Source organism: Nasonia vitripennis (genome assembly GCF_009193385.2).
Source record: "Nasonia vitripennis strain AsymCx chromosome 1 unlocalized genomic scaffold, Nvit_psr_1.1 chr1_random0002, whole genome shotgun sequence".
NCBI classification, from domain to species: domain Eukaryota; kingdom Metazoa; phylum Arthropoda; class Insecta; order Hymenoptera; family Pteromalidae; genus Nasonia; species Nasonia vitripennis.
The window spans coordinates 3,888,866-3,904,839 of record NW_022279588.1 but is presented as its reverse complement, the minus strand read 5'-3'; the positions used below and the strand labels follow the sequence as shown (position 1 = coordinate 3,904,839).

General features: G+C 34.4%; 1 protein-coding gene across 6 annotated transcripts in view; it reads right to left on the bottom strand.

Moving 5' to 3' along the window:
• The window catches only part of Usp7 (ubiquitin carboxyl-terminal hydrolase 7), a 611,141-nt gene extending 597,579 nt beyond the window's left edge, over positions 1–13,562 (bottom strand). For 3 of the 6 annotated variants that reach the window (XM_032601217.1, XM_031921170.2, XM_031921142.2), the window contains exon 1: positions 12,747–13,557. Coding sequence is in view for 5 of the 6 variants with exons in the window: in XM_031921170.2 (XP_031777030.1) it covers positions 12,747–12,837 (91 nt within the window). In the remaining variant the exon portion in view is untranslated. 6 annotated transcript variants of the gene reach the window in all.
• Between the last annotated feature and the right edge of the window lie 2,412 nt (positions 13,563–15,974).

Genomic DNA, 15,974 nt, shown 5'->3' with positions numbered 1-15,974 from the left:
TCTGGAACAACTAACACAGGAAATGTGGCACGTTCTTTTTTTGCCAAATCTAAAGCAGTATCTCAAATTATCGGTGTAGACGAAGAGTTATTAATTAGAATGCATGTAAACACAAATTATATCTTGTACAAAAGAAGTTAATTTAAACGCATTTAAAAAATATTGCTTGGAAACTGCTAAAAAATGCACAGAAATTTACCCGTGGTATAAGATGCCACTTTCTGCGCATAAAGTGCTAATACATGGATGTGACATTATGAGGACATTTGATGGACCTATTGGGTATTTTTCAGAAGAAGCCCAGGAATCCAACAACAAAATATTTCGCCATGCTCGAGTTCGACATAGCAGAATGTATGAAAGAAGAAAGACGAATGAAGATATAATTCATTATTGCTTAGTTTTATCAGATCCAGTCATAAGCAGCTTGCGAGATGTTGAAGAAAAAAAAACTAAAGAATTAACTTCACAAGCTCAAACATTTCTCATGAAATGATAATTCAGTAATTCTAATCCTCAATAAATGTCTCAACTTTGCTATGTAAAAATTATAAAACATTACAGATATAAAAACTAAAAAAAAAAATTAAAAACAAAAACAAAAAAACCTCTTTGAAGACTGCAACCTTGACGTGGTAAAGGGGCTTAAATCTGTTTCAAGGCAGATGACTAATAGCAGTTCATTCAACAATTACAACTAACAAATAATGTGACTAATTTACTTGTAATATTTACTTGTAATTTTCTCAAGAAAAACTAACCCGCATGCGATAGCCCGCGGTAGGCATAAATTGTCGTTATTTTAATAGTCAAAATTGATTGACGATTTAACGCGTCAACCAACTTTGACTCCTGCAGACCATTACCACCGCGTGGTAAGTCTGAATAAGTCAGAACGCACGATCTGGGAAAAAAATTGGCGAAAAACCGCCTTTAATTCAATGGCGCACCAAAGAACATGTGCAATTGAAATCTCTGAAAAAGCAGGAGTAGTCGTGCCCGAAGAAGGCTGTGTCTATACCGAGTTTCAGAAATTCCAATTATATTTGTTGGATTACGGAGTTGCGCTAATCATATATTATATAGAGAGTTTAGGTCGTGGAGAAGGGGCGTTATTTAACGGTAAAGCATTTTTTGACGGAGTAAATATAAAATATACTAAAAAATTAATATCGCGTTCCATAGGGATATTAATCACTTTAATTTAATTTTAAACTTGACTGCGTTGTGCGTGAAAAAGCATCAGCGATATTACTGTGAAGATTGTAACATAGTATATACACGGCCTTTTCATCATAAATAACTTGTGACGATTGCCACCGTGAGTTTAAAAACCCACAGTGCTTCGCAAATCACAAGGCTCCTGACTCCTACACGATGAGTAAATCGAAAACTGCGCGACGCTCAATTTGCCAATTCGTAAAGTATTGTACTTTTTGTCATTATGTTTATGATATTGACTTGAATAAACATAATTGGAAAAATATGTACTGTACGAATTGTAAATCAGTGCATGAGAAAAATGCCAACTGCAACATGCAAATTAGACCTCTAAAAAAAATCCACGTGTAGTTACGACAACAACAAATTTTCACCCGGAAACTCTTTTCGTTTTTCTACGATTTTGAGACGACGCAAAACACTGTTCTAAAAGAAGAGGGTGAAAATAGCGTTTACCTACACATGGTAAATTTATGCGTGGCGCAGTTTGCATGCTCGTCGTGTTTAAATGAAAACGATGTATCGCAATTTTGCAATTATTGTGGCCTTCGCCAACACGTTTTCACAAAAGAGCCGATTTCTAGCTTTTTAAATTTAGTTTTGCGGAAAAAAACTAATTTTGAAAACATCATCTGCGCATAACGCAAAACGCAGTTGATTCACAATTCGTTCTACGTGACATTGTAGAGAATCGAATTGTGAAAGAATCCGGCAGCGTTCCGAGCTTAATTATGAGCGGAAAAAAATAATTTTAATAAGTTTTGGTAGAACGAAATTCATAGATAGCATAAATTTTATGCCTATGAAACTTGCCACATTGACAGCCTCGTTCGATCTGCCGGAAGAAGCAAAGAAAGGATATTTCTCGCATCTGTTTAATACAGATAATAACGCGGATTATGAAGGTCCTTATCCGGCAGCCGAATATTATGCACCGGAAGCGATGAGCTCTAATGAGCGCGAACACTTTTTTAATTGGTACAATGAAGTATCAATAAGAGAAGAGTTCAATATGTGAAGAGAAATAGTCTCTTCTGCAAGATGTAACTGTCATGCGATTAGCTTGTCTAAAATGTAAACAGATATTCTTAGATTGCGCTAATCTGTGACCATTCACGGAAAGCGTAACTTTGGCTGGCTCGTGCACTCTTGCTTATGCCCGTAAATTCCTAAAAGCTAATTTAATAGGTCTTATAAGCAACGAAGGTTATGTACGCGTCGATAGACCATATTGGTGCTTTCACAGTGAGAGTCGTGGCTTGAAAAAAAGCTAAACACGGTAGCATATTTTACATTATCAATATTGAAACGTACGATGCTATTTTGAAAGAACCGAATGACTCTGAGGGGTCGGCATTTTTCATATATTTACCATATCATACAGCGTTCAACGTGTATAAAAGGTTGCATCGAAGTAAAATTGTATAAATGCATTTTTGTTTTAATGCCATCGGACATACTAGTGTCAAAACTAAGATTTTTTTAATTGCCCGTACTGTATATTCTCGCTCTTTATCGATCGCAAATTATGGACTCGACTTATTTTTATTTTCTATCACCGTATATGCGGAGAGATGATTTGAAATGCATGTGATTAGTTTTTTTTCCGCTCTATTCTTAACGGCGTTTACCCCTGTGGACTCCTACGACGGTGTTTGGGCTGATTCTGCTGAAAATTTTGGTAAATGTGAATTAAAAAATTTGAATATGCTAATAAGTACATTAATAAGAGGAATCAAGGAAATTTCCAGATTAAAATTAATAAAAAAAGCTAAAATTATTTGTATTAAATTACATTAATTATGAAATGAATAAAGAGTAAAATATTTTAACATTTTTTTAATAACAAACGTATTATATATTATAAAAGTTCTATTACATTAAGAATCTGCCTTTGTTATTTACGAAACCAATTGTTGGAAACGAAAAAAACGACTTTTTGTAATTTGTTTAAACAATGGCGTATAACTAAAAATCTACCATTTTGTACGAATTTTGACCAACGAATTCGGTTTATGCGGGTCAAAATACATAAGAAAAATCTTGTTTCATGACTGGACCTCTCCATGCACACGGGAAGGTACCCAGGTCCCAGACTATAGCGCTCGTCCGTGACAAGATTAAACTGGATTCCCGGTGAACAACTCTTTGGTCCATCGGGGGATAAAGGGGATTTCGGTCGCTGACCGCAAGCCGAGCAAGAAAGGAAAATGGCGAAAACGCGGGAAAGGAACGTGAGCACGTGGAACGCAGACACGATAATGTCCGTGCTCACGATTCTCTCGGACAGGATACAAAGGGAAGACGAAAAAGTAAGAAAATGTCTCTTTTATAGAAAAAAAGATGTACTCTGAATAAGAGAAGAAATAAGAAAAGGGAGGACTCCAAAAATCCCTGGTAGTGAAGGGACTCAGATTCCTCGGACAGGAAGAGTAGAAAAACACAGCTGTGTTTTCTACTGAAAAAAATCGCTTGATTATTTGCGTGATTAATCGCGCAAATAATCACGCTATTATTCGCGTTAATTTATCAAACTTTTTTCGACGCGATTAGTCGCACGATTAATTGCGTGACCAATCGCGCGATTTATCTAAAATAAATTTTCAATAAAATAAAATTGTTTAAAATAGAATAATGTTGGCTCTATCGGTCTTCCCGAGACAGGTTGTGTGTGAGGAAGGAGAACAAACCACAATAGTTTTTCTCTTTTCTTCCTCGGACTTTTCGGTGGTCAATGCCACCCTCACCAGGAAACTGTTTATTCATATTAACATTATGTACATGAAATCTCGTTTGATATTTAACAATAGCAAATAGTCAAGAAAAAAATTACAGAAACTCTAGTCGATCGTCGGTATATACATGCGGATATTACGGGATATGTCTCGTTCGGACGGCGGGGGAGAGGAGATACAGGTGTCGCTCTCTCAGCTGTTCGGTACCGAATTCGTTCGCTTGTCGATTTCGCGCAGCTTATATAATGTGCGGGAAATCAAACGGTTTGTTGACATTTTTTCTATACCAACGTCACAATTCTGACGTCAATAGCTTTTGGTTTGTTTTTGTTTCAGCCGGTGTATTAGATGCGTGTATATCTCGCTGAGAAACCCATATTTTAAAAGTTATGACCGTCTTAAGTTCGATTTTTGTGAATTTTCACTAACTTCGATGGTTGAATACTGTAGTATATTTCAATTAACGTTCTTTTTAAGTTCTATTTTTTCATGCAACTTCATATTATTGATTGTAAATAATAACTATCATTCCAAATAAACGTATCTTTGAGTAAACATCTGTTCACACTCTTTAAGTTTACTCTTTACATATACAATATTTTGGTGTCAGAATTGGTTTCGAAAATACACCAATTACTTGATTTTCTATATTCTACTACAATAGCAAGCAGAGAGAAATAGTGAAAAGTGCATATTTTCATTACGTCAACATAACCATGTCAGACGTAGAGGAACCTTCTACTGCATTGATTGCTGCTGTGACGAAGGAGTTGGCGGATGCTCTGCGGATTGCTATTCCACAAGTTACCACTCTTGTTATAAACCAGCCTGAATCTACTTCTCAAGCTCAACCCAAAGCTCCTCCGTTCAAATATCAAGAATATCGTTCGTCCGACCGAACGACAGTCGACGATTATTTCAAGAGATTCGAGTGGGCATTACAACTGAGTAAAATTTTGGAAGAAGAATATGGTAATTTCGCTCGAGTATATGTGGGTGCAGAAGTTAATAATGCTCTGAAACTTCTTGTTGCTCTTGATACACCACAAAGTCGTACGTATCAACAAATTCGCACTGTTTTAATTGTACATTTTGACATCGAGAAAAATAAATATGCAGAAAGTGTTGAGTTCCGACAAATTGTATAGCTACAAAATGAATCCATTGCTAATTTCTCACTACGATTAAAACAAGGAGCTATGTTCTGCGAATACGACACATTTCTCGACAGGATGCTGATTGAGCAGCTCCTACATGGTCTCACCGATTGTGATATGCGCGCCGAAATAATCGCCAAGAAAGCTACTACATTCAAAGACGGTTATGAAATAGCACATACATTGGAGTCAACTCGTCAAACAGCAGATGAGGTTACCTTCACTTCTAATAAGATACATGCACTATCTTATTCAACAACGCATTTCAAGCATAAAGAGAATGCTTCGCATACATCGCGCAGTGCTTCTCGGAAGCAAGATCATGGCGAACAACAAGGTGAGTACGCTTGTTATGGACGCGGAGAACGTCACAAACGCAGTGAGTGTCCGTTTCGTACTTCTGAGTGTCATAAATGCAAAAAACGTGGGCACATAGCGAAAGTTTGCAGAGCTTCATCTTCGCTTTCTACTTCTCGAATACAAAGTTCTGAAGAGCCTGCAAAACAAATAGACACATTGAAATATTTCAACGCAGTCGAAGAAATCCACGTTATTGATTCTTCTGGTAAGAAAATTCTTCAAGTGCTAATTGAAAGCCACAAATTAAATATGGAATTAGATTCTGGTGCACCATATGGTTTCATGGGTAGCGATACACTTCGTAACCTCAAACCCAATTTTCAATTGCAGCCAACTTTTAAGAAATTCATGAGTTACTCGTAACATCGCCTCAACTGCATCAGTACTTGCTCTGTTAATTTATCATTTGGTTCTACATCTCGTCAACTTCCAGTCTACGTTATTCAAGGCTCTTACGATTCCTTATTTGGTCGTGAATGGATCTCACAATGCAGTCACAAAATTTATTGGACCGAACTCTTTTCTCCAATCGAGGTTAATGCACTTTCTACTCTTCCACCTTTATTAACTCGTGATCAACAAGCACAGCTGGATCAACTTTTGACAAGATACGCTGAAGTTTTCAGTGAAATAGCAAGAAAACTTACTGGACCTCCAGTTAAGATACATTTTAAACCTGGAACTTTTCCTGTTTTTGCTCGTGCTCAAGATATAGCATATGCGTTGCGTGACAAATATTCTAAAGCAGTTAACGCTAAACTTGCGTCTGGATTTTACAAAAAAGTCGATTTTTCCGAGTGGGCTTCGCCTACACACGTCGTTATTAAAAAAAATGGTGATATTCGTATAACTGGCTATTACAAACCTACGTTGAATCCACGTATAATAATAGATGAATGTCCTATTCCAAAACCTAGTAACATTTTCAACAAAGTAAAAGGAGCTGAAATTTACGCACATATTGATATTACAGATGCTTATACTCTTGAAAATGATGTTTATCTCAATCGACGTAAATGTGTTTTCGCTACAAATTCTGTAGAACTTTGGGCCATAAACTAGATACCCAAGGTATTCATTAATCTGATTCTCACATCAAGGCAATTTGTGATGCACCTAAACCTTCTACACCTCAAGAATTAGAATGGTTTATTGGTAAAGCTACGTACTACAATTCATTCATTCCTGATTTAGCTACAAAAGCTCGACCACTTCGAGACATGCTTCTTATATCATCTTTTCAATGGTCGCCAACTACTGATAAAGCATACGAAGAACTCGAAAATATTCTCATTTCTCCTCAAGTCTTGATGCCATACGACCCATCCTTACCTCTCATACTTGCCACTGATGCAAGCAAAGCAGGACTCGGAGCTGTTTTATCACATAAACTTAGCAACGGAATCGAAAGGCCAATTGCTTATGCAAGCCGTATATTAACTGCTACTGAACAACGCTATCCTCAAATCGACAAAGAAGCTTTATTAATTGTATGGGCTTGTCAAACATTTTTCAATTATTTATACGCTCGTCATTTTACACTGTATACAGATCACAAGCCATTGACATAGATTTTTCATCCTGAAAAATCACTTCCTATTCTTTTTATCAGTCGAATGGCTAATTATGCTGATTACGTAGCTCATTTCAACTACGATATTAAGTTCAAACCAACTAAAGCTACTGCAAATGCAGATTATCGTTCACGTGCTCCACTTCCTTTAACGGTTGACGCTATTGAAGAAATGTTTTTATGTATTTCGTTTATTTACGAAGTAGAGTTTATTTAAGAAGCCGTACAAATTACGGCACACTAAATAAAAATCATACATCGAATTAAAACATGTCAATTTGTTCTAATTATCAATACCAACTTTCATAAGAAAGCTTATTTAACTCACTTTTTGAGGTTAAATGTACCATTTTTATGTTCAACTTTTTTTTTTTTTTATTACTTAGAGGTACCCAATGATAGTTGTTAAGATTGTCCTCAGATATTTATCTTATTGTTTGAAAATTTTCATTACAAACTGCTTTTTAGATTCTGTAAAATTCATAAATTAATATGACTTTCCATTAGACCCTTTGTATGATGTATGAGCCTAAACGAAAATACTAATATCTTGCTATCAAGATAGCCCCTGATTCCAAAAATTTAACTGAGTCATCTTAAGGACAATATTTAATAGTTCACCAAATTTTATTAAAATCTGCTTTTTTAATCAAAACCAAGAGGACCATCAAGATGATAACACCGAAACTCTGACTGCAATCTCCAAAATTTTTGTTTAACACGATTAAGTAAATTTTTCGATTGAATAAAATAATTGTAAAATAAAAGTTTTGGAACTCACATCTAGAGTTTTGGTGTCATCATCCCGATGGTAAAACCTAATTAGGCCCAAATTATGTGAATTTTATGAGTAATTTTTTAAATATTTAAGGTAACGAATTTTTTGATGATTGTTACCTGATTATCAGCCGAATATCATCAAAATTTTATCTCATATAAACGCAAATTGATAACTTTAGCTTTAATAAAAATATGAAACTGATATCAATTAATAATTAGATGACGTTTTAGCACGCTTATCAGCTGATTGGGATCTACCATTTTTCAGTAGGGTAATGTAAACTATGACTCGAGGTAAAGGTCACAATTAGTCATATTGGCTCTGACATACCCTTAAGGTAGTTCACCAGCTGCAGTGGTGCTCAATTAGGGTTTTTACTAGAAAATTCCTTTTTTAAGATATTATACAGTGTTATCTAATGTCAAAACCTTACAATTCATAGTATCAAACATTAGAATGGTGATACAAATTGTTTAGAGTATAAAATACTCTCAAAACTTGTAAGAAAGAGGAACACTGGGCACCTATATAGATATACTGATAGCATGGGATGAAAACTTTGAATTGTTGTATCTTAAAAAAAAAAGCCTTGTTTGCCCTATCCAATTTTTTCTCCGTGATTTGTACTGCTATTTTACATCATAAGCTAGTTTTTTACAAATATTCTAAGAAAACTCGCTTTGCAATTAAACTAAACGTCCTCAAAATTCGGACTTGGTATAGGCTTCCCATGTTAAAATACAAAATTTCAAGGTTCAATATCTATAAAAATAATGTCGCTTGGGGGGTAAAAAAAATACCACGTTGTAGAGGACACTTAATTAAACATGTAAACAAAGTTTGAGCAATATCCTAAGAAAATAAATATTCCGGTGAACTACCTTAAGATGTATAACTGGTAACAATGCTTTAAATTGTTGTTATTACTCAAACAAAGGATAATTAAAATATGATATGATTTGACTGCATGTACCAATAGCTGAGCCTTTTTTTAAATTGAGTACCAGTGTTCATAATTCCCAGTCCCAATTCTTGGGCCATGTTATTTATACTTTTTATTTATTATGATTTTTATATTAACTTTAGAAAGTCATAAATTTTCGGATTGAAAATAATATTTACATCATGAATTGTCATTGAGAAATAAAAGTATACCAAATAAATGTTTTAGTATTGCATGATTTCCTAAACTAAACCATAACTTTACTCTGACGTCACAACAATGGTCCATATACATAGGGCCAAGTATTGGGCACATATCGTTTTTGGTGTACGAGTAAATGACCACTAATTGATTTTATGAAATACAATTCTTTTTCTCACAATTTAGCATTTGCCAAACATTTCTGAGCATCTAAGAATATCCCGAAACTGGCGAAAGCAAAAATCTATCGCAAATTTGTTTGGAAAATGTTTAAAAACAAAGTCTTTATTCTTAGTTAAGTCACTAAGAAGCTACATGTAAGCTAAAAAAAGTGGTACACAGCATTTTAAGACCATCTTTTTGATTGTCAATAGATCACTTAATGTTGTTCATTTGAAAAATTAATTTTCGTACAGATTGCTTAAATTTAGTAAATATGTTCTATTAAGTGTCCTCTATAACATGTCAAATTGTTTGTCCCCCGAGCGGTTTGATTTTTAAGGATATTGGGTCTTTAAGTTGTCTATTTTAACATGGGTAGCATACGCTAAGTCTTTAGTGTAATCTTTTTATTTAATCACAAAGAAAATATATTATATATTTATTTGAAAAACTAGGTTATGATGTAAAATCATAATACGAATCAAGGAAATACAAATTTGATAGGGCAATCAGAGTTTTCCCTACTCAAAAAAGGCAGATGACTATCAGCTGATTATTAGATATCAGCTTAATATTTTTATAAAAGCTGATAGTTATAAATATGTGTTTATATGAGATAAAATGTTAATGAAAATCAGCTGATTATCGGGTGACATCATCAACCAATTTGACGTTGAATATTTGTACTCCAAGTTATTTAAAATTATTATAATTCATAAAATTCACATAATGTGGACCTAATTAGGTATTACCATCTGGATGATAACACCAAAAGTCTGAATGTGAGCTCCAAAATTTTTATTTTACAAGATTAAAAATTTTTTTGTTTAAATAAAATTATTAATAAATAAATATTTTAGAGCTCACAACCAGACTTTTGGTGTTATTATCCAGATGGTAACTTGGCTCTCATTATGTGAATTTTATCACTTTTAATAATTTAAAACAACTTAGAATAATAATATTCAACATTACAAATTGTTTGATGATTGTCACCTGATAATCAGCTGATTATCATTAACATTTTACCTCATACAAACGCATATTTATAACTATCAGCATTAATAAAAATATTAAGCTGATATCACCTGATTGTCATCTGCCTCTTTTCAGTAGGGTTTTTAACATTACATCAATCGAAAGTTTTAATTCCATGCTATCAGTAAGGGAGAAAGGGGCTAACTTGAACGCAGTTTTTGTGGCTTTATAGTTTAAAACGGTTACATGAAAATAAAAAATCAAATAATTGGGTTTTAAGAACTTGGTTTAAAGTAGTTATACACGAATTTGCAGCTCCCTAAACGGCCACTCTAAAAATCCATCTACAACTTTAACAGAGCGTCAAATTTATAAAATTGCCTCAAGGGTGGGGCAATATTATACAGATTGAATTTAAATACAGAACAGGGTGAAAAAATTGTATATATAATGTTTCAAACTTTTTTTTTATTTTTGTAAGCGATGTGACGGAGATGAAGCGTTTATATCATATTGGCGACCCATGTCACTATTATAGATCAATCATTCCTTATCACAGCTTATGCCGCATTTGACAGCTTTTTTGAGTATATCGCATTTTTACTGATCTTTTTTTCTAGTATCTACAAACCATTTTAAGGGGGCAGAAACCCAACTTATACCGACAGTACAAGTACTCAGTAGAAAATGATGAAACTAAATAAATATAATAAATTATGAAAAACCAAGAGTTAGTTGCCCTTCCTTTTATAAACATCTATCGTTGTGCCAAGTTTCAAATAAAAATGTGAACGCAATAATAAATGGCATTTGAACAAAAATCAGTAACTGCAGCGTGTGTATGCAAAAATCTCAGCATATGCTTGCTGAGGTTACTGATTTTCGTTCAAATGCCATTTATTATTGTGTTAATATTTTTATTTGAAACTTGGCACACCGATAGATGTTTATAAAAGGAAGGGCAATTAACCCTTGGTTTTTCATAATTCATTGTACTTCTGTAGTTTCAAGCCATTTTCTGCCGTGCACTTGTACAGTCGACTCGGTAAGTAAAAGTTGGGTTTCAGACCACCTTAAGCTATAATTAAGTACTACAGGCATGTTAAAAAAAATGTATTTCAAGTCCATATTTCGCTATGTTAATCTTATGTGCATTATTGCCATGTATCTAATGTACAAAGTAGCCCCAAAAGTTTTGAAAAATTCCATTGTCAATATCTAGCCTTAAAACTTATGTACAGCAACCAACCTGGCATCAAAATCAACCTTTTAACGTGTACTTTTTGATCTCACAGGCCTCCAATATTAATTCCTAGCAAGATCAATGCACGCTCCGCTTTATATTAAACATTTTTATAGGTTAGATACAAACTATCATGTGCGCCCCACCATCTATCTTATAATCTTATTGGACAATCGACAACCAATCAGAGAACAAATAGAATGATGATTCCTCTCTTTTTTAGAGTAGGATTAGACAGACTGGCGTGGTCGCACTTTTCCTGACTTTTAAAAGTTGCAGAGAGTGATAGAGAATTTCCGATTCATTGGCCCTGAACATATAACCGCCGCTTACAGAAAAGTCAGACAGTCCAAATGTTGATTTTTGTGGAATATGACATATATGTTACCAGCGGAGTGTAGGTGTGCTGTACTAAAAATTATAGAAGATTTATATTATTGCCCCACGTTTAAGTTACCCCCCCCTATCCCCTATATATGTGCATAGTGTTTATCACTTTTTTAAGTTTGAGGATATTTGAAACTGTAAACACTTTATATCAATATTTTAATATACAACTAAAAATTCTAGAGTTTTTACACTTAATAACACTGCATAATATTTAAAAAAATTAATTTTCTAATTTAATCTTGAATTGAGCACTACTGGGCCAAGTAAACTACCTTAATACTGAGACCAATGCTGTTACTTTTATTGAGTGATTAATAATTGACAAACTCTTTGATTGATAACAGCATTGGTCTATTATAGAGTATTAACCGTTATAGATTATTATGGTCAAGTAAAAATGTACTCAAGAAATACATATATTTTATAAAATTAAAATATTGCCCAAATATCCCAGCACTGGCCACTGACTGCTTATTGGTAGTTTTACCTTAGTTTCAAAAGAAAATTTGAATAATTTTAAGATTATTGTGTCATAAGTAAACTATTGATTTTAAATGTAATAGGCCTCTATCGGGCCACGAATTGCGTATATATGATATAATTATATAATAATACTCGAAATTGGCTCATGTTTGGCTTTAATTTAAGGATGCCCTCCAGCAATGCAAAAACTTTTCAGTTATATTACAACTTAATCACAAATTAACCTATACTAAAAAAGATTGCACTTGCAAAGTTCCATATATAATGTTTACTGTGTACTATCTACTACCCACACAGCGTGATTATACCTTCAATAAAAACTACCATGTACTACGTAATATTCACCGGGTACCATATACATACACAGGTGGGTGTAAATAGACTGTACCCTCAATAAAATACTATGTATACAATGCACCATGATCTTTTTTACAAACGGTGTACCTTATTGCACTTAAAAATATTAATCTATTTCTGAAACCTTTCCAAAATATAAACATTACTAAAACACTAATTCACCTTCTTGAGTATCCATTTCTTCTATTTCATCAACCTGTATTGTAGCCAGGTTCAATTGTTGAATATTATCTGGATCATTCACGTGATTCATCACAATGTCAATTGTATAAATAAATATAAATATAAACTCTAAATACGTTTTAATATCACTCAATTGCAGCACTTGTTATATAGAATAAAAAAAAATATATGTATAAAGGTTATGTTTGATTGCAAAATGCATAAGTTTTTAAATGTAACATAAAAATTTAAATATCGCATTAATATTGATTTACAACGCTAATACATAAAACATTAAAAACTGTTTTGATTATAGATTTATGTATATAAATATTTTTTTTAATTTATAGTGATGCAGCCAGCAAATTTAATGATTATTTTCTCACTTTGATTTATCACTGATCGAATGAAAAATGAAACACATAAACAAATTCGTAATATACACATATCGACCAAATTTTATAGTTCATTTTATAAATACAGGAAAAGAGGTTAGTTTCAAATATTTGTATTATATTCTTTCATAAATATATTTATCTTATTATATAATATATTTCCTAATAAGCTCTTTATTTTAAAAATTCGTATACATTAATAAAAATTATCAACAGACATAACAGAGTAGCATTCTTTTCATAATTAATTAACGTATGCATTCGAATAGGTTTTGACAAATCAAATCAAATTATTATTAGTATCATGTATTCATACAAATACAAGCGCGCGCGTACACACGCACTCCAAGTCGCGACTCGTCACGGCTGCGTCTACATAAAGTGCGGAGTTAGTTACGCGACCAGCGCCAGAGCAGAGATTAAAGGAGAGATCGCCGATGAGCATGGGCGAAAGCGTGCCGTGCGATATGCAGTCGTAAGCTAGCGCCGCCCTGCGGTTTTCGCTCCGAACTATACGCATCTAGAAGCAGCGGAGGAGAAGTAGGGGCGGCCGTACGCAACTAGCTTCCCCACCAGCAGCAGCGGCGAAGAGGGAAGTAGAGAGTACACAATCACATCGCGGGGCGGCAGAGCATAGAGGAGAAATTACATAAGCGGCGGTAACTGTCAAGGATTCGGGCTTACGCGGTGAATATGATTCATAAACAATGATATATTTATAAACAATCACCGATAAACTCTATTACAGACTAAACTCTAAGCCCTTGATGTCAGTGGCCATGATCGTCTTTATGAAATCAACCCTCATAATTAAAAACTTTAATTTTTTAGACGGATTATGGTTAAACCGACACAAACACGTTAAGCTTAAGCTTAAACAAAGCTAAATTAAACTAACAAGCCACCCCAGCCTCCCGATAAACATATGCTACTTTCAGTTTTTCTCCATCAACGATGATTGTGGCGGCGCGATCTACGTTGTTGCTTGGTATTATTATGCACTCGGGTTCGAGTCCGAGTCTCAGCAAATCTTTTTTTTTAAAGGTAATAGGTTGTAATTGGATTTCTTAATCGGAAATTATTCAATTAAAACCAATTTAATCGATTAAAATCTATTTAATGTGATTATAACTTTTAGTCGGTTTTAATCGGATTCAATCAGTTGCATTTTTCAACAAATATAACATTTTATTTAAAAATACAACTGTTTAAATCCGATTAAGACCGACTAAAACTTATAATCAGATTAAATAGATTTTAATCGATTAAATAGGTTTTAATTCGGTAATTTCCGATTAAGAAATCCAATTAAACCCTATTATCTTTCGAATCGGATTTAATAAGTTATTTTTACCAGGGAAGTCTCCTGCTTCGCCTGGTAAGTCTTGCTCCGACCAAATTTAATAAATTATCAAATAGTGGCACTATCAAGCCAACGAATTTGTGAAATTCTTGGTGATTGTGTAATTTAAAATATCTAAACATATTGTGATATGCTCCGTGTAACTGTCTTGCATTTTATGTCAAGTGTGCTTGAGTCCACCACCTCCGAAATCGCATTCTGCTTCGTCTATTTATTATTATTTGCGATAATAACAAAATGTTCAAGCCTAATTGAAGACAGTCTAATATATTAATATTCATTCTGACACTAGTATTTTTTCAATTTTGTGTCCAATAACATTGTTCGCGTATTACTGTTGTGACGTAAGCCGTAATCACGTGATCACGCGATTGAATACAAGCGCGTAATTCAAATTCTTATTAATAAAATCGATTATATTTTATGTACATACATTATAAAATCATTTAGGGAAAGAACTAAAGCATTTCTGTATTCTTGGTCACTCAACTGTTAGGAAAATAGAACATAAATTTTAGTAGTAGTGGAAAGAAAGATGCCATTGTGCGAGTATCGGCTATCAGTTTTTATGCATCATAAAAACTGTGGACTGAGAGTTAGGGTGGTCAGCACGTGTGCGCGACGTGCGTCATCGTGTGCTCGCCCGCTTTCCAAATTTTCCACCGCCACGTAGGCCCAGCGGACCGACGCTGGTTCGAGCTCGTAGTTCTGTAAGTCCGCGCAGAGTCGCTCTGATTTGTCAAAACTATATCCCTCTATTCAAGGTCACGCTCTCAACGCTATAGCAACAAAGGTCATGCAGCATCACCGCCGCTCCAGAGGACAGTCAGAGTAGCAAGTCTGTAGAAGATCATCAGCTTAGCTTTAGAGTCAGATATTTAGTAATTTCTTGTATTTAGGTTCTTTGGGTCAATATACATCCTTGAAATTGGTTTAACTACAAACACTGTTCTATTCACCACCTTGAAACCATTTCGCGATTGTAGAGAGTATTTCAATGCTCGTTATATTTTGTGCTCCCAAAGACATCACCTAGGGGTTTGCGCGACATTACACTGTATAATCAAAATATCAACACTACGATAGATTAGGTTTCACTACGTTACTTCGTCGGTCGTCCTCCAACGAAAACAATGTGGAGTTGTCACCACTTCAATCTTTATAGATGATTTTCATGAATATACGCATCGCGCAATGTCCGCACAGTCCGCAGACGGCGCTGCCGTGCTGGTCGCGTAACCGACTCCGCACCTTGTATTGTAGACGCAGCCCACGTGTAGTCGTGTCGTTACTCACACGCCGTAACGCACATATGCAATATGTTGGTAACCGATGTGCAGAAAACGCACCCGATAACTAACATCGGACCGCACCGACATTCGGTGTACGGATTATAGCAAAAATTAGCTGCTGCGCGTGACGCGAAATTTTTTGGAAAAATTGTATAAACTATTGATTAACATACTTTAC